At 39.6% G+C, this 19,937-nt stretch overlaps 1 protein-coding gene across 1 annotated transcript in view; it reads left to right on the forward strand.

Moving 5' to 3' along the window:
• The window catches only part of COL4A5 (collagen type IV alpha 5 chain), a gene marked incomplete at its 5' end in the record, with an annotated part of 67,987 nt that overhangs the window by 7,332 nt on the left and 40,718 nt on the right, over window positions 1-19,937 (forward strand). The window contains 7 exons of the mRNA XM_083876192.1: window positions 11,781-11,840; window positions 15,452-15,541; window positions 16,787-16,831; window positions 17,634-17,678; window positions 17,786-17,848; window positions 18,648-18,701; window positions 19,413-19,439. Coding sequence (XP_083732318.1) covers window positions 11,781-11,840; window positions 15,452-15,541; window positions 16,787-16,831; window positions 17,634-17,678; window positions 17,786-17,848; window positions 18,648-18,701; window positions 19,413-19,439 — 384 coding nt within the window. The remainder of the gene's footprint in view (window positions 1-11,780; window positions 11,841-15,451; window positions 15,542-16,786; window positions 16,832-17,633; window positions 17,679-17,785; window positions 17,849-18,647; window positions 18,702-19,412; window positions 19,440-19,937) is intronic.

Here is a 19,937-nt window from a genome sequence, read left to right on the forward strand (position 1 = left end):
CAATGAAAACTAACATGACTTGCAGGCAAGGCTAGACAAGCCTGCAGCTCCCAGAAATTGTGATGTCCTGACAAGAAATGCCACTGAAAACAATATTTGGGTGAAGGAGCTTATGAACTCAGTTTTAAAGTCTTTTAAAAATAATCTTTTTTATGAGGCAGTGGGGTTTTTTTGAGTCAACTTAGAACCAACCTGTCACATAGAAAGACAGCAGAAGCCATTGTTTCTGAAAGGTAATTTCTAGCTGTCATTCAGACAATGAGAATTGGCTTAATAATAGAAAATACTTATTCTCAGTTAGTTAGAACACTTCTCTTGTATATTCAACCTTAAAGGGCAAAGCTGTTCAGAAGGAAAAGGAAGCTTCTGCACTGCACAGAGAAATGAGAGTTTATATTTGACTTTGCCATCTCTTTTCATGCATTCACTGTGTCATCAGACATGAGGGAAATATCTGCAAAACCATTACATATTTAATGACTTAAGAATTTAAAAATATTTTAAATAGTAAGGAGAAAGTCTAGAGAGGATGAGAAGTTAGCCTGGAGAAAAGGAGACTCAGAGGTGACCTTATCACTCTCTCCAACTCCCTGAAAGGTGGCTGTGGTCAGGTAGGGGTCGGTCTCTTCTTCCAGGCAGAACAAGAGGACACAGTCTTAAGCTGCACCAAGGGAAGTTTAGGTTGAACATTAGAAAGAAATTCTTCACTGAAAGAGTGATTGGGCAGTGGAATAATCTGCCCAGGGAGGTGTGGTAGAGTCACCATCCCTGGAGGTGTTTAAGAAAAGATTGGATGTGGCACTCAGTGCCATGGTTTAGTTGATGAGGAGGTGTTAGGTCATGGTTCGGACTAGATGATCTTAAAGGTCTTTTCCAACCTAGTTCATTCTGTGATTCTGTAAGTTGCAAGGTTTGAGTGTGTTTTGTTTTGGTAGTTTAACTTCCACTATTCATTTGGTACCTTTTTTAATAGTGCCATGAAAGTTGCTAGAAGGCTGTGCCCAGTTTGGTCAGACACACAGTGAAAACATCCATGCAGAAATTGATATTTGTCTGGGAGGAAGAGGTTTTTTGTAATTTTGATTGAAGGAAGAGTGTATACATAATTTCATTTATTTTCTGAGCCAGAATGCTAGTGGAAACTTCTTGGCAATAGAATGGATGACACTCCTGTATCAGCAGAAAGTCACTTTTCTGTTCTAGAATCTTTCAAACTCCTAAAGTAGTGCTAGTAACAAAGTGTTAAAACATCTCTGTCTAAATGTATGAATTTTTGTATCCTAAGTGAACCTAGAAAACTTTATGCTTGAATGAGAAAATGCTTGATGACAGATCTAGTCATGCTCAGGAAATGTGTATTTTCAGGACATTGGCATACTGTACCCAAAAATCAGAATAATGGAAAATAATGAAAATCTTCTCTTTAAAGAACCTTAGATTGCTGATATGCTGCAAAAGTAATTGTGGAGGAAGAGGAAAGTCTTTGATAGAAAGAGTAATGAAAATAGTAGTACTTGGAATTTGTTTGCTGTTCAAATAGTTGCAGTCAAAAAGGACATTGAAACACTGTCTTTTATTCCAAACCTTGCTTGCTGTCAAAACTTGGTGGGAAAGCTCCTAATTCAGTATTTGCAGTTAACTTACTGGTTACTGCAGGATGCAGAGCACATATCACAAACTTGAAGCAGGTTATTTTCTTGGCATATATTCAGCTGCAAATATCACTTGTAGAAGTTGGTATACTCCCTAAAATGGGGTGCCTGAGGGAATACTTTCCCTTAGAGAAAGTGACTTTGTTTTGGAATGAGTACAAATGCCAGGGGCTGTTTCTTACTCCTGCCAAGCTTCAGACTAAACTGCATTTCAAGTTTTAATAATACTTGAGGGCTATTTCTTGTGAATGGATCTCCTCACTCTAATTATTGTTCTTGGGTGTTGGAACCACGTTTGCTCTCTCCTTGCCTGCCTCCCTTTTTTAAACTGATGGTATTTTAGTGTGATGATGTAAGGAATGAATGAATGCTCGCTGACATCCCTGGCCCTGGTCAGAGAATCACTGCAAGGAGATACTTCAAGATACATATTGTGAACTTGCTATTGGGGAACCTCCAGAGTGTGACTGGGAATGAAATCAATTGCTGACAAAAGCAATAATGTAAATTTACAAGTGTGAAAGTAAGGAGAAGCTCTGTGCTGTTGCTGAAGATTTCCTCCCTCCCTCCCTCCCTCCCTCCCTCCCTCCCCTTTTGTTTCCCTTTGAAACAAAAATATGAAGTCTTTCCTGTCCCTGTGCACCCCCTTTCTCTAGCACTGATCAGATTTATTTTGCCCATCCTGTAACTGATATAATGCTAATACTGTAAAAGTTTTGTTGGCTTTTTAATGTTCTGCTTAAACATCTAATCTATGGCCCTTTCAGCTAATTCCTTGAATGGATTCAATGTTTTTTTAATGTAGCAAGTCTCTGAGAAATGTGACTTAATTCCCAGGACTTGCTTTCTGTTTAGTGATGATCAGTGCAATCCAAATGTAATGATTCTCAGGATAATGTAATTTATAGCCTCTAGATGTAATTTCTCTGGTGTAAAGGAATGGAATCTTTCTCTTCTAATCAAAGTTAAGTATTGAATTCCAAGATCTACATGTGCTAGATAGAATGTTCTATTATCACTAGCCTGGGGCTGTCTTACAGCATTTTAAAGGCAATAAATACACTCAGCCCCCCTTTTACTTTTTTTCCCCCTGTGAGATAGTCTAGGAAATTACTGTTGTGGTTCTCCATTCACTCTGAGGTCACTCTTTGACAGGAAGGTGCATTTTGCACAGAAGTACCTCACTTGAAGTGGCAGGTGCTCTAAGGAGCCCTGAGCTATTGTATAGCATATAACCAGGGCTTAAGTAAATGAACTTGAGAGGCTGACGCTGAGGGTGCTCCACATCTGCTCAAGTTCAACATGTGAGTTCCTGAACAGCCGTCTGAGACCTTGCACTAAATATTCAACTTTTGTCATCTTTAGGGATTTCTGAACCTGTGTGGATAAAAGGGCCTCTCCTCTCATCAGATGTTCCATTCTTTTACAAGTGCCTCTGGCTTACAGGGTTAGGAGGATTGTTTGGTCTCCATTGCTTCCTTGTTTAACTTGATCCTCTTCAGTGCCATTCACTTTTTCAGCTTTGATTACCTGAGGCTGGAGAGTAGCTCCTTGTTAGCATTGAGCAATACAGAGAAAGTGTTGCCTGTAGTGCTCTCTTTAGGCATTAAAGTGCACACACAGTGTGCTGCTGCCACGGGCATAAACAAATGATAAAACTGCTCAAACTAGAAGAACCTTGAAGCTATGATATTTGGTCCAAGAATTGAAGGAGAATAGAGCTGATAATCAACTCCACCACAAAACTAAAAAATCCCCCAGACACCCACCAAGCCTTAAAGTGAGTTAGGTCTTGTTCTGGCAGTTAAGAGGGTGTGGACTTCTTCAGATAATATCTCAGTGCAATATCACTCTGCACAGCCTCTATTCTTTTTAGCATGTATACTTGCTTAATCTTTGGTATTAATTTAGTGCTCTCAGTAGTTGCAAATAGACCAGAATGGGGTTGGATTCATCTGAAATGCTATTCTATTTTGCCTCCCTTTTCTCTAAGGAAGAAGTGGGTTTCAGTTCTTGTGTGGTCTGCTTCACGCTCTTCACACTTGAAAGTGCAGTTGTCAGTGACAAATGTCTGACCTCTATTAACAGGACTCTGGAATTGAAGCTTCTTCTATTGCATGTTATATGGATGAGGGTGAGGAACAGGACGTTTTCCAGGGAATTAGTGTCTTTATTCTATTTCTTTAATTGGGAAAGGAGTTAAAACACAGTGCCAGAATGACTGGTGTTATGAGTGTATAATACTTGGCTTGCAAGCATATCTGAGACTTAGAAGCCTAACTGACTGTTTGGTCTAGCTTTGTGTTACATTTGGACATGGTTATAGCAAGTGGCAACATCTAACACCTGTCACATGGGAAAGGTCCTAAATGACTAGTAAATCTTAACCTGTAATGAGTACCATATGGCACTTCTTATTTGCAGCTGGAAAAAATCAGGAAGCCCCAAGAGGCTGGTGATTAGAGACTTGTGTGTAAAATAAAAGTAAAACTGAGACTTCCTGAAAAGTCAAGTGGCTCACTGTACCCTGCCACTGACTGCCAGGTGCTCCTTGAGAGTGTCTCAGGGATGGTGTGAGTTGCAGGGATGTGTAGCTGTGCAGGAAAAGATGGAGCCATGCTCAAAACTAACCATTCCTCTAATTTGCTGACTAGTTGCTTAGGGGTGAACTTATAAAAGTTCACTTAACTTTCATACTCATGTATAAAAGTTTGAAGATAGCTTGCATTCCGAGTTCAGCATTTAGAACTGAAATAAGCAGTAGTGAGGTGTAGGCTGCCTACAGAGGTGTTAATAAATTTATCCCTTCCCAAACTGCAAAGCCAACCAGAGTTTGTTTAGGATGTTTCCCTCGATATGCTGAATACTTAGAAGTTCATGCAGCTGCAGTGTTTGCTGGAGAAAGAAATGAATGTGGTGTTTGGCACCTGTCAGTTCATTAATGTGGAGATGGAGTGGGTTGAGGAGGCCACCTGGTAGTTAACATTCTGGTTTAGTGCTCTTAGCTTGCACTGTTTACCAAGAGGTGGACTTGCCAAATCTAAACATAGATGCTTTGTAAGATGCTGCCTCTGGATGGCAGCATAAAGATAAGTACTTCTAAGTTGCTGTTAGAAGGTATTTTTTGCCAATTCATAAAGCCTGATGTGGAGCTGTTTGGAAATTCGTGTTCATTAGGCCAGAAGTACTTGGCTTTTCAGTCTCTTAAATTGTAGCTTTGACATGCTTGTGAGAAGGGCAGCAGACCTTGATCTGATTATTTTACTTTTTGTGTGTCTCATCCAGTAAAATATACTACATTGAAGCCCATTCTCTGTGTTGTAAGACTAATAGACTGCAGAAACCTGGGGGTTTTCAGAAGTGGTGAGAAGTGTCTGTGTCCTTTTCCTGACCTACACTTGACTGCAAGGCTGGCAGTGCCCCTTAAAGCAGAGGAGCAACAACCATTTTTGAATATGGAAGGCTGTGTAGAAAGTAAAGGTGAACTACTCTTGAGTTGCAAGGGCTAACTTGCAACTTAAACTCTGTACTTAAAGTTTTTGCTTAAAGTTTCTTCATGCTCTGAAGATTTGTCAGCCTTACCCCTCTTAAAACCAAGTGTTGAGAAAGGGAATAAAGTCTGGGATTTTGGGAGAATTGGATGCCCAGCTGGGCTCTTCTGGTTCAGGAATCAGATACAGAGAAATTGTCAGGTTACCTCTTGTTCTTAATGGGTCAATAGTTGCAGTCTGGGGATTAATCAAAGTTGTTCAAGTTTTGGGGTGTTCATTCAGTAAAGAGTCTTTGAGTCCAAAAGTTGCCTGTAGTTAGACTGGTCTATGGGAAGATCTGTTGCTGCAAGTATTGCTGTTATTTTAACTAGAAGCTTCTGTGAAAGATAGCCTTTATGAAAAACTGTATGTTAAAGACCCATAATTAGTTCAGTTTAAAGCAATAAATTCCATATTGCTTAATATAAGGTGTAGGCAGAAAATCATCTTTAGATAAGAGCTCCCATCCATTTCTTGTGGCACAAAATATTTTTAACACAGACAAACTTGTTTCAATTTTTGCATATTCTGAAGGTAGTTATACCAAGGTTTTCTTGTTTATAATTTTAGAGTTTAAATATTACTTTAATTCCATCCAATTTGTAGTAACTATATTCTGAGAGAATTTATTAATTCTTAAACTTTCCATTTAATCAGACCATTCATGTATCTAAATAAGAAGCACATAGTCCTACCTTTTCAGAGGAGAAATATGGGCTATTTATCCATCAGATACTGGAGAATGGTTTTTAACCTGCCTCTTGTGTTCTCATTCACTGTGGCCAGAACCATAACTGCTAGAACAAAAAGCTTCCTCTGCCAGTCTGAACAGGTCTTATATTGTACGGATTTCAAAGAAAGATAGTGCCTGGAGGTGCAACAGATGAAATTACATGTCAGAAGTTCCCCTAATTTAAAAAAAAAATGGTTAAGAACTTCTGCAAACATATTTTTATTCTTACATTTTAGACCACGATATTCTTTTCACATCTTTGGGCAGATTGGGGGAAACAATTCCTTAGAAGGGCTTGTAATGGGCTTTTAATTCACATTCTGCTTTAGCAATGTTACTGCTCATAAATACACCACTTTAGTGAGAAAAGGATGGCCATTTGGATTACAGACCTATGATGGCTTTGCTGCCATAGCTGACTTCACACAGATATATGAGTAATAAATTGTTATCTGCAAATTTGTTCTCCTGCTTAAGGCTAAAGAGCATGGATGTGAAATCAGAATTAAAACTCACAATAGCTGCTTTAACTCTGCTTGTCGAATCCACACAAAACCTTTTGTTTGTTTGTTGTATTTCTGTCCAGGCAAGTGAAGGGAAAATGAACTTGCAAAAGATAAATGGTGAAATCTTTGACTTGGATAAGTAGTAAATCTTTAGCTAGAAAACTGCACAGGTGTTTTGTTACACAGATCTTGGCAAGCTAATGAATACGAGGATACTCTTCAGGACCACCACCAAAATAAAGCTTAATCTTTGTCTGCTTGCAACCGAAAGCCTGAATTTATTTGCATTATGAATAGAGGTATGAATAATTGAGTTTGTGGCTTTTGCATGGTTACAGCAGGAAGATTACTTGAGCCATCCTCCTGGAGCAAAGACATTTGTAACTGATGCTTTGCTGTATGTTGAATTTGCTGATTTTAATCAGAGTGAATTTCTAACAGAGTCGGTCTTTATATTGCTAGAATTATCCAGTATTTATGCTTTCTTTTTTTTTTTTCTGATGCTGAACTTATGCTAACAACTGGTAAGCTGTGATATTTGCATTCAGAGGGTGATGTTAGTAGCATTAAGGGAACTTGCGTAGCAGCAGGATAACTGAGAGGTGATAAGAGTGTATATTAACATTTTTTTCCTAGCTTTTACTCCTTGCTCTCTGCTCCTCATTCACATTGTTCTACACTTCAGTTAAGCTCCTGTCATCAGTGTCTGTTGCAGTTTTCGATTTGTTTTAAAATCGTGGCCATCTTTACTTGGGCAGAATTTATTTCAATGATTTCTGTACCTCTTTTTCCAGTTAGAGGGAACCGTCCTTACCTGGTGAGGCAGCTGACAATGTTGTGGTGTCAAATAGCTGTCTGGTTCCCATCAGGACAACCTCTGTTTATGAAGTTCTTGTGTGCAAGTTAAACCTCACTGAAGCTTCATCATTTAAGTCTCTGAGGGGGGTCTTAATGCATTACAGGTGACACCAGCATTTAAAATCAGTGGCTGTCTCTACAATCAGGTTTTTGAGTCTTTCTTGACCTCCTGCTCCTGTCAGAACAAAGCTTTCAAGAAAAGCAGGCTGTCTGTTAGTACAAACTGCATCACTGGATTCAGTAATGTCACCTTGCTCCTCTAGAAATGACAGGAGTTATCAAACAGGAAATTCCAGATTTGTGATAAAATTATACATAAGGAAGATGTCAGAATAAAAAACATTGTTCAAGCTGTTTTTCTTTTCTTTTTTTTATCCATTTCCCTGATATCTCAAATGAATTGAGAATTCATTTGTAAGCAGCTCTGGTCATGTCAGAGCTCTCATTGAGTCACCTACAGTGTTTCTGTGAGAAGCCTCCCCTTCTCTTGATTGGTAATTTGTAAGTGTCAAGGTTTGGAAATGATTGGCTTCCCTCTGTAAGAGAACACTCTTACAGTGTTACACAGAAAGAGTGTTAAATTACTCTTAAACTCCTATATGTTTTAATAGTAATACAGTATTGAAGTACTCAAGTGTAGGGGTTTGGGTGCTTCTTTAAACATGTGCACACAACATATTAACATATGTTAATTAACACATATTAAACATATGTCCCCACAATAAGCTGTTGTCTCCCTGCAGCTGTGTGTATGCCGTGTTAAATCACTTTTTTTACTTCACAGTTTTGCAAAGTCCCAAGTTACTGTTCTTTCCAGCAACAGCATTCATCCTCCTGATAATTTTTACAAATATTTTGTCCAATACTGTTGTGAGTAGCAGCTGGGAGGTGGGGTGGGAATGGAATATGCTGAAATTGCCTTGTAACCAAGGTCTTTGGGGCTGATGAGAAAGGAGTGGAATGTGCCCAATGCACAAGGCAGGCTTCTAACCACAACACATTTTGAGCATGACTTGAGCATTCATTTCTGAGCTGACTGTAACAAACCAGGAGCAGGAATGTGTACTTTTTTTCCTTCAAACTGAAAAACAACAAACAAACAAAACTGCATTCTGTTGGTGGCATAAAGCAGTTTTCCTCAGTTCATGTAAGACACAAAAGACCAAGCTTGTTCTGGAAGAATTATCCTTTGACCAGTAAACCAATACCATCCCTCCTTTTATATACTAATGAAAAGAGCTTGTTCTCCACACACAGATTCAATGGGTAGAAGCTGTCAGGAAAATCCAGTGAAAGGATTAGCTAAACTTGAATAGATTAATTAGAGCCTTTGGTTGTGTCTTGCTATGGAAAAGTCACAGCATAGGAAATCAGCAGTGATAGTGCATTCATCTCTACAGGTATGTGAGTGGGGAGGCAACAGGAACACAGTAAGGAGCAAATCTAAGTTTGTCTTCAGTTCTTAAAAGCTGCTTTGATTCCTTATTCATCTTGGTGTAGTTAAAAACTAAGAGTTTGATAGATATGGAGATTGTGACCCGCTCCTTACAATCAAGCCACAACTCGTATTATAGCAAATATTTTTTATTATCTTCTGTCACCCAAGTTAATATATCCTACTGGCCAGAGCCAGGAACTGAACTGCTACTGAAGGCTTCTGGCTGCCAAGTAATCATACAAGGCAAGACTCTTGCTGGGTTTTCCCACTGCATCGTGTGCTAAGCGTAACTTGGAGCTCCCCTGAGTTTTGGAGTCATCCAGTTTTCCATATCTGAAAACCCAGGAAGTTATGTAGTTATCAGAACTAGTGATGGTTAACTTGTTACTGAGGGTAAAGTACTGATGGTAACCATCTAAATCTTGCTCTTAATGTAAATTTTTCTGTCTTTGGAATGACATTGCATCCATTTTCTTTGTTTGATTGAAGTGTAGATAACTTACTCTTCTTGTGCAGGAGAAATTCCAAGTGTTCCTAGGCATAGTATGGAGCTTAGATTTTCTTGGCATTCGTGTGAGATACACAACTGATTCTGTGACATCAAAAATCTCTAGCCTGTGGCTGCTGAGTGGCTTTGAGACTTGTACTAACTTGTTATGCAGTATGCAATCTCCTGTAGTGCAATTTCTGTGCCTGCTTTGCCAAGTTAAAAAAAAAATGGCCTTGAGATTACTGAACAGTCTAAACAAGAAGGCAGCTTTTATTCAGAGTAGGTCATTAAGATTTTTTTTTTTTCTCTCTCTGTGCCATCATGTTTTACTTTGGGTTTTTGGCTTTTTTTTTTTTTTAAGCCATACAGCAGTAAGACCTCTAAGTGGCATGAATTGATCTTGAGATAATACAGATTCTCAGGGCTCTTTTTTTTTTTTTTTTTTCTTTTCTCTTCAGACTGTTTAATTAAGAATACCTTAATTTGGTGTGGATACAAGTTAATGTAAATGAGAAACACAGTCTGCCAAATACAGCTTTTGTACAGGAAGATAACTGACTCTGCTGGGGGAATACTTCTTGATAAGCTTGTGGGTGAATAGATCTCCCCAGGATTTATGCCAAAAACTCACTATCATTTGATTACAGTGGGTATTTGAAGAGTTTGCTGATTACAGACCTTTAGCTTCTCTTCACTGCTGTCTGGGAAAGACCATGCAGGATCTTGATCATCCATTTCATATATGTCCTATTTTAGCCAGTGCATTCTACCACGGTTTTTGGTGGGTTTTGGTAAGTACTAATATACTTACCAAAGTTTTTTTCCCCCCACCTCTTGGAGGCAGCAGAGGTTTTCCATGTTGCTCTCACTGTTCCAGAATCGTTGCTGCAGCACAGTGAGCCAGGTTTGTGCTGTGAGGGAAGGGAATATTGCATCTAACTAAGGTTAATCCCTTTTAAACAAAGCTTTGTTAAAGAGATTTATCCTAAAACTGGTTCACAAGGAACTTGCTTTTTTAAAACCCGTTTTTGAAAGTGAAAGAGATCAGATACCGAATTCCTGGGCTAACTGGGATTGAGGGGGGCATCAGAAGGACGTCTAGCCAAACACTCTGTTCCAAACAAAGACAGCCATGAGGTCAGGCCATGTTACTCAAGCCTTTGTCCAGTCTGATATTTGAAAAATCCTACCAGGATAGGAAGGTTCAATTTCCTTCTAGGAAATGGTTCAATAAAACCTTGTTAACTAAGAATTTTGACTTTTTATACACATGACATCAAGAAAGTGGAAGATCGGGAGAGACACTCTGGTCGTGTCATGTAACACCAGGTGCCAAACTGAAATCTCAAAGCTCTGCCTTTTGCTGCAAGATGCTTGATCCTCGAGTTTTGTAGCTCCAAGTGAATTAAGCTACTTCTGTGTTTTTAATCTGATGCTTGTTATGCTTAGGCTCAGAGCCAGGACATTCCTAATGCCAGGTAGGGGATGGGTCATGTCTCTAAATGCTTCTGTGGTAATGAAGAGTAGAATTCAAGTGTGGGTGTATTTCAGATCTGACATACTGACTGGTTTCTTGCTTGATTGAAACTTTGTACATAATGTTCTCTGTCGGTTGCTGAAGGGGAGGACCCCAAATGCTCAGCTTTTTAAACTTTTAAAGCATAAGCTCTGTGTTTTTAGACAATGCTGCACCTGTTCTCAGAACAAGTTGAACCCTGAAGTGTTTCAGCCAGTGTATCCTCTAATATGGGTCATAGTTTTTAGCTATAAAGAGGTCTGAAACATGTATTATGTAGAAACATTCTACCAAAAAAAGGATTTCCTCTAGAAATCCCCCTTCTGTAAACACATTTGTTAATCTCTGAGAACACATAATGACTATCCCATACTAGAATGGGAATAGAAGGCCACAATCTAAGCAGATGTGGGTATTTAACTTGGATCTACTCTGTGAACCAAACTTCTGTATGCCTTTCCTTTGAACCCCTTGAAATCCAGCTGTCACTCAGACACCTGATTGTCACCTCATGCTAGAGACTGTTGTAGCTGCTTTGTCAGGCTTTGCACTGGTGTGTGAATGCAGCTATGTGAAATCTGGAGGTTTTAAAATGCGTTTTCTCAGTAACTGAGCTGTGGGGGGAAGAATTAATCATGTAGTATTTGTCTAATAACTATCACAAATGTCCTCAGAGCTTCAGGTTTGATTAAACTCTTGTGCAAAACCTGACATCTACTGGTGGGAAGCATAACTGGGCTCTTCTCAGCTGGATATGTGCTGAAGAGCCTGTTTTATAAAGTGCTGGTGCTTTTGGCTATAGGTGTTGCCTTGTACTGCTCAAGCATAAATTTGGAAGCCTAAAAGGAACTGTAAAATATTTACAAATATAGGTATTATTAAAGGCAATCGAACTTTCAGTTAACTGTGTCTGCTTTTGACACTTGTATGATGGCTAAAGGACAGACTTTGTAGGTTGACATTTTAGACAAACATTTTAACTTTTTGTGACAATATTAGATACTTCATATAGTCTTATGCCAGTTAAAACCAATTTTTTCCCCTTATGTCTTTAAAGGCTTGCCATGGATGTACGTCTTTATCCAAATGTGATTGCAGTGGAGTAAAAGGTGAAAAGGTAAATATTCCTTTTTTTGGTTTTAACTGTCACACCAGCACACAACTGAACCATATGCTTTTAGTCTTGTAAACAGTTTGCTTGAGATACCATAGAGTCATCTTAAAGATGTGAACTGATAACAGAGTTTAAGAAGCATGTCTTATCAAACCACTTACCCTATCTTAGCAAGGTTCTAGGAGGGTTTCAGGGCTCTAGATTAATTTCTGGCACATTTCAAGAGTGGTTTTTGACTTGCATAAACAAATTTAACCTTAAATGAACAAAAGTAATTCAAAACACTGGCACTGACACTCTGATGTGCTGGTGCAGAGTTTTATTGTTGGCTCAGGTTAAACCAGGCAACTGTCCAAAATTCAAGGTAATGCTCAGTGCCACATCTGCCATCCAGATAGCTCAGAGAGATGAGGTCATTCCTTGGCGTTTACTTGCTTTTAGTTCATTGAGTATATTCCCAATTTACATACCTAGTGAAGAACAGTATTCCCTTGATGGCAAGATCTCCAAGTTAGATTTGGTTAGCCAAACATGAACCTGGTTAATGTTTCTAGAAGATCTCAGACACAGGTGCCCACAGCAGATGCATCCTAACTCGTTACAAGTTATTTCAGGTTCAGTCTGAAGGCACTTAAACATCAGGCTTCTATGCCCAGTACAGTTATTGCAGGTACAACCTTGGAGGACCTTTCTGTAATTCTAAGTTGGGTGAGGTCTTTTGTTTTGGTGGGTTTTTTTGGTTTATTGTTTTTGCACTTGTCACAGCTACTTTGTGAATTCACTGAGCAAGTAGCTGTTGCCTGGTTAATGTGGATATAATGCAGTCTGTCCTTAGAATGGATATGAAATTGGGGAACTGTGATTACACTTCAGCCAAGGTAAACACAGCATAATCCTGAGGTGTGCCAGTGGGTTTTTAGCCCTTCTGAAGCTTGCAGATTATCATGTATCTTATGTAAAGGAAGGATGAAAAGCCAAGCCCGTATTTCCTAGGTATGATGTGCTGCTAGTGGAACTTGTTTGAGCATACATGTACACACCTCATTATGTCACTTGCCCTGTAATTACAAAGCCCTCAGTATTTGATGTGTTGTTCAGCAGTTCAGCTCTGGGGAACCCCAAGATCTGTCACTGAAATCCTAATGCTTTGTCTTATAAATTCATTGCTTTGGTTTGCTTAGGTTCTGAATTGTTGTTTGAATCTTCCTAAATTCTTGTACTACTACAGGACATCAAGGGCTATCTTAAGATGATTAGCTTGATCCCTCACAGTGCATCACTCCTGATTTAAGTTTCCAAATCCAATACTGCTGCTTTCTGCAGTGACCTCTGAACCTGGAGTCACATTCTACAGCTCCTCGCCTAATTGGTGTGGGAAGATCATTAGACAAAGAGCTGTTTATATAATCCCCCCTCTTTGCTTGTTCCATTAGAAGTAGGACAATGTGTAAGATGTACTGGAAGTCAGATATGGAACCTGTTCTGTACTGGGAGGACAGGCAGAGCCTTGTGTGACACACTCTGCTGAGCCTTTCTGTTCCACTGGGCTTCACTTTGGCCCCAAACCAGCATCTGCATCAAAGTCACTGCTCACTGGTGTAAAGTCAGCTTAGCAGAGCCTAAAGCATTCCTTCTGAGACTCAAAAGTAGCCTTCTTCCTAAGCATGAGAGCTTTCTCTTTAGGATATCCCAATTTTGAGGAAAAAAATAATCTAGAAATGTGAATTACTTGTGCATGCTTTAAAACTGCATCTATCCCTGCTTGTGTCCTATTATTAGCGTACATGGAATGCTGCCAAACTTTTCTGTATCCCTGTTTCATTGGCTGTATCTTGCTGCAGCAAAGCAGAATTTTAGGGTGTTTCCCAACTATATTTTTTCTTTCTATGCCCCAAGCAGCAGTCATGTTCAAGCTTGTGAGCTGGCAGTTTTGCTTTATTGGTGTAGCTGATTGAGGGCAATTGAGATCAGAATCAGACTCCTTGCCCATTCCCCAAGCAAATGATGGGTCTATAGCTGGTGCATCTTTATTTTGTATTTTCAGTATTGGAAGAGGAGATTTGAGTTGACCTAAACCTTTGCATATGTTTTAGTTCAGTAGCTTCCAGTCTGAAACAAGAAGTATCCAACCTTCCTCAGTTGTTTCTGTGCAAGCAGAACTGGCTAATGGGTTTTTGCATTTATAAGAAAAATTGTTGCACACTAACCAGGGCTACAATCTCATTCTATCCCCAACAGTATAATGTCTTTTTTGGCACTGAGTTTTTGTGGAAGACTTGTTAAATTTCTTTTCCATTTCAGTGTGTTCCTGCAGTGAGCAAGCAGTTTTTTCTGCCAAATTTGTAGCATCTAAATCTTCATAAAAATCAGTGTGGTGTGGGTAATAGGAAAAATCTGGAGGCAGAAGCAACATCTGAAAAGGGTTGTCACTTATGGAATCATCTATAGGCTGTTTAGATAGAACAGAGTTTAAAAAAACCCAACAAACTCAAAGAGATCTGGATCAGCATAGTTCCTCTCCCCACAAAATTTGTCCACACTTCTTTAACCAATTTTTTATCAAAAATAGGGATTATAGTGCAGCTATTTCCACTGTAATTATTTGGACTTGGATGTAAGTTCCCTTAGGACATGTCTGATGTACTCCCTCAGCTGTTCCCAAGCATGGTCCTTCAAATAATCTGTTTGCTTTTGGGGGTAATTTGCTGGCAAACTCCACATGAGTTGCCCTGACAACAGTTTCCTCATGCAAGGCTCTCATTTTTGCTGCTCATTTTCAAAGTGGGCTTGAAAAATACTCATTTCAATTTCAATACTACAGTTTGCTAGCATCTGTTGTTGCCTCCTCTATCCTTCCTAGCTGGTGGTTTCATGTTTCTCTTTCTTTCAGGGCCTTGGCTTCCCCATTATATGACTGTTTAGAGGAGACCTTGGCATAGTTGCATTTTAGAGAACAGTCCTTCAGCCTTGGATGACACACAAGGCCAACCCTTTGCTAAAATCTGTTCTAAAACCCTTTGCAGATGCTGCTTGCTCTGACAAAAGCATGAAGAGTGACCAGGTTGAGATTAGAAGGCACTCTGTAGCCTGGCTTGCCCCTCACACATCTGACATGCCTCTTGTACACAGGTGGTTTTTTTTTTTAGTGTGCAAGCACACTTCATGCCAGAGCTTGCTCCAAAATCTGGATTTGCCTCGTGTTTCCCTTATCTGGCACTCCCAAATTCCTCATTCTCTCCTCTTTAGGGACACACTAACCCTTTCATATCCTGGCCTGGGATAGTGACACTCCTCTACAGTGTCTCTTTTCAGATGGGGTAACAGACCAACTGTACAGCTCCATGCAGAAGTATTGGGTTTGCATGGGATAACACCCTGTGAAAACCTGTGAAACCATAAACCCATGAAATCAGTTTGAGTGCTGTAATGAAAGGTAAATCTGTCCATGTTCAGGAATTTCTTTAGTTAAGTAGGTGAGGTGTTTAGTCACAGTGTTAATGTGTCACTGTGATCACTTCCTGCAGAAAAGCAGAAATACATGTGTTCTAAATTTTGCTATCATGTATTTTGTTTCTGTCATATTTCACCTCCACCACCACCTATTCTTTTTGTAGGGTGAAAGGGGATTCCCAGGCTTGGAAGGACAGCCAGGTTTGCCTGGATTTCCAGGACCAGAAGGACCACCTGGTCCAAGAGGCTCAAAGGTAAATCCCAATTCATTTGAATGGTATGAAGGTGCTGGGCTGTGTTAGCTTAATTGTAGTGATGATCCTAAGCAATTCCAGAACTCCTGATCATCATTGGTTTAATAGTCAAAATCTTCAGATGTTGGGATATAACAGATTTTTCGGTTGATTAGTGTGAATAGTCAGCCAGTGGAGAAAGATAGCTCTGAGTTTCCTATCCAGTTCTTCACCTACACAGGTGCTTGCCAGCCCTGCTTTTCACCAGGCTGCACATCAGGGTCAAGGAACAGGTTTGGCAAGGTGCTGTGATGCAGCTTTGTTAGTCCTTGCACTGAGGAGATCCTGGCTTAGCTGAGTTTACTGATAAGAGCAGAGTTTTGCTCTCAGCTGCCCTGGGGGCTCCCACCATGTAGGTAAACTGTTGTTTGCACCTGGTGGCATTCCTGGAATGGGATTCCTGGGCTGGGTTTGGGTGGGGTGATGCAAGTGAAGGCCTCACTGAACCCATGTGCAGAGAGCTGAGGAATGCTCCTGGCTTTCCCTGGAGGAGTTCCATTTATTTCTATTTACTACTGAATTGCATCCTTACACTCAGATGGTGTAATTCAGCAGTAAAATTCCTCTGAATGCATTTGCCTTTAATATAGATAAGGACATCCAGGATCTGCCATTTGTTTTATAAATGTTCACAGTATAAACCTAACAGAAGCACATCAAAAAGAAGCAAAGGAAAAAATAGGGAGGTGATAAGGAAAAAAATAAAGGAGGTCTACTCTAAAAGAGAAGATTAATTGGATACAACAAGAGTGAAACAGCACGGAGGTCTTGGACTAGAAACTTTTGTTACACTTTTATTCCATAAATGCATTTTCTTAAGGTTTTGATGCAAAACTCTGCGTTGTGACTGTGTGATGATCATGATGCACAGTAACACGGGTGCAGAGCTGAGCCCTGGCTCTGCCCACAAGGGGCCGCTGGAGGATGCTCCAGGGCAGGGCTGGCCCTGGCACTGTTAATGACCTGGCAGCACCGTGGCCCTCAGGTAAACTTTCCTTTAAGTCACGGTTAATCATCTGGAACAAATACTTTTCAGCTCAGAAATGCCAAAAGTTAAAATCATTTTGAACCCTTTAACTCAGGAAATGACAAGTAGTATAAATTTTTGCCCACTTGCTGTGAACATGTAGGAGGAAGTCTAGTCTTTCTCTAGACAAACTGCAGCTTGAGTGTGGGGTCTTGTTTGTTTTTGTTGTTGTTTTTTAGGGTGATGATGGTCTTCCAGGGCCTATTGGACCCAAAGGAATCAGAGTAAGTATTGATGCAGTTTTAGGGTGATATGGTGGAATAATGGATAAATGCTGACAAGCATTGGGTGGCTCCTAACAGAAGCGGTGAGAAGTGACAAAAAAAAGTATTTGACTTAAATCTGAAGAATAATCTACTCACCAGAACAGACTGTACGTCTTTTTGTAATGAATACAAGATAGTATTGCTCGTGCAAACTTAGATATTGTTGTATTTCATAAACTCTTTGGGGAGAGCAGCCCTAATACTCATTTGATCTGAATTAAGTATATTCTTCCTCACTAGCAAAAAGTGACAAACCACCAAACACAGGACCTAAGCAAGTGCCAGAAGCTTTGTTTCAATGTATTCTGAGGTATATAGAGGCTACAGTATGTCTGTGGTCCATACAGGAGAGGTGGACTTGTCTGGAAGTCCTTTAGATTTTGTGCCTTTGCTTTTTCAGTCAGACACCTCAGCTGGTAACAATTGATACATTTCTGACTTCATTGGGCCACATCCATTTTTTACACCATGAGTGTTTATTTATTTTCTCTCTGTATCTATAATCTATTACTTTAGTACCTCTGCATTGTCTTTTCTATGTTTTTGTGTCTATTTCCCTGAAAGATTGGTAAGAACTTTGAATGCCATGTCAGCATGGCATTCCTGTTTTGTTGGTTTTTTTTTTAAGAGGTGATTCAGATCTTTGCCTGTCTTTACTTACATCTGCACAAATAAGTTACATTTAGTGAAATGTTGGTAAATCCTTTTGCACACCCATTCATACCACACTGTTTCAAACACATGGTTCATTTCCTTCTAGGGACCGCCAGGGCTTCCCGGGTTTCCAGGAACACCAGGACTCCCTGTGAGTAGGAATCTATCTGTATAGATACAAATCTCTTCCCTTTTGTCTTTCAAGCCCAGAAGAGCACCCTGCAATCTAACTTTCCTTCCCTCTTTTCCATTTTAAAGGGATTGCCAGGACAAGATGGGCCACCAGGACCTCAGGGTATCCCAGGATGCAATGGAACAAAGGTGGAATTCCTTTAAAAATCTTGTTAATGCAACAATAATGTGGTAAAGAGCTCTTGTTCTCCTGGCTGTAGCCAATAGGTTAAGTCTGTTGTGTGCAACAGTACTTGCTGTTACTACCTTACTGAGTGAAGGTAATTCCAGGATAATTCAGACTTACGCATTCATTTGAGAGAAGGGGTCATGGGCTGGTACTTAAAGCACAAGTTTTGCCAGAAATTGCCAGCACCAAGACATAACATTGTGTGCTCTGCAGTCAATGAGGTTAAACTCTGTGTTCTAATCCTTACCTGTATAAGTTACAACTGAGAGGTGTCTGATAATTAGCTCAGATGCTGTGTCTCCTCATTGGAGCAAACTTTTGCTACCAAGAAAAACTTATTACTTAACAGTGAGAGGTTTTAAATATTAATTTTTAATATTATATTGAAAATACAGATTCCTCCTTGTTGGAGGACACTGAATTTATTTATTATAATTTTATTCTCATGTGCTACTTAGCTTCATATTGGGACTTTCCCAGAAGAGAAGCTGATCTTCTGTAACATTCCATGAGTTTTCCATCTCTGCAGTGTACTACTTTGCCTGGAAGGATGCAGAAACACCTGACTGTGGAAATTTGTTTCCATCAGTTGTGTGAATTAACTAAATGATTATTCTATCTTGTTCCAATACAATTTACAATTTTCTATTTTGGAGTCATAAGCTAACAATTACACTAGACTTCTGAATCAAAATTTGTTTATCTGGTTTTTGTTATGTTTTGGTTTGGTTTTGGCTAATAATTTTCTTCATCCCTAAGGGAGAGCGTGGATTCCCAGGCAGTCCAGGTTTTCCTGGTTTACAAGGGCCTCCTGTAAGTAAAGATTTCCCAATCTTGTAATCCACTGAAAGACTTCTACTGTGAAAAATAAGATAAATATCAGCCTCTTTTTGCAGTTTTTCTTTTAATAAATAGATTTTTTTAAAAAATAAATTAATTAGAGTGTTTTAAATGTCCAGTGAAAGTGAGTTTTTCTGCTGCATGCTGTGTTAGAGCTTAAAAACCCCTTTGAATTCTCACATGCTGAGGTGCTTTACCACCTGCAGAAAAATACAAATACATGCATATGTGTCAGAGAAGGAAGATCTCGATACTGGCATCTTGTAGATCTAAAGAGTATTACTGGTGATTAATGGGTCAGATAAAAGACCCAGGGTAGGGTGTTTTCAGTATAAAACACAAGGATGTACAGCAAAGTGACTGTCAGAACCAAAGTACAAACAGATGTCACAGGATGGATGATAGGAGGCAATATAGAAACAAATTGCTAAGAAAGGGAAATATAATCCTTCTAATGCTCAATATTCACTATGAAAGTTCTTCTCTAGTTTTTCCATTTGATTCTCAAGTTCCTTAAAAAAATTATTTTCCCCTGTTCCGTATATTGTTATAAGTTTCTGTCTTTAATGTTTGCCTCATGGTGTAGATGTGATTAGTGGTTTGCAAGCAGCATACCAGTGGTTTATTTCTATTGATCTTCCCTTTTTTCTTTTTTTTCTTTTTTTTTTTTTCTTTTAAACAAAGGGACCCCCTGGTCTGCCAGGTATGAAGGTGAGTGTGCTGTACTCTGACATCCAGGTACTTACCAGCCATGGGTGAGTAACCTGCTTGTTTCATGCAAGACTGTGTGCATCCTCTGGGACCTGGAGTGACATTCCTGGTGTTCCTGGGCCACTCCAGTGCAGCTCACTGCAAATTCTGCCGTGGCTTCTTTGGGTCAGCAGCTCCAGAAGGAGCAGAGTGTTTCCTGAAGCTGTTTCCTTGGGACTCTGAGGGTCAGCGTTGAGGCACCAAGTTAACAAAATGTCTACAAGCATCCAAATGCATCATTAGCCTGCCTGTGCATACTCAAAACTCTCCTAAAGGCTAAACAATAGTAACCTAAAATACCCAGTGACAATAATACTACAACGTCTTTTGTTCCTTTTGAAAATGTTTTTGTACTCTGTATGTTACATAGATGGCCTTTTTTCTGCCAGTCTGAAGAGCCTCATGATCTGATGTTGGACCTTTTATTTTTTAAGGCTTTGTTGTACCTTTGGCCGATTA

Source organism: Zosterops lateralis (genome assembly GCF_965231275.1).
Source record: "Zosterops lateralis genome assembly, chromosome: 21".
NCBI classification, from domain to species: Eukaryota; Metazoa; Chordata; class Aves; order Passeriformes; family Zosteropidae; genus Zosterops; species Zosterops lateralis.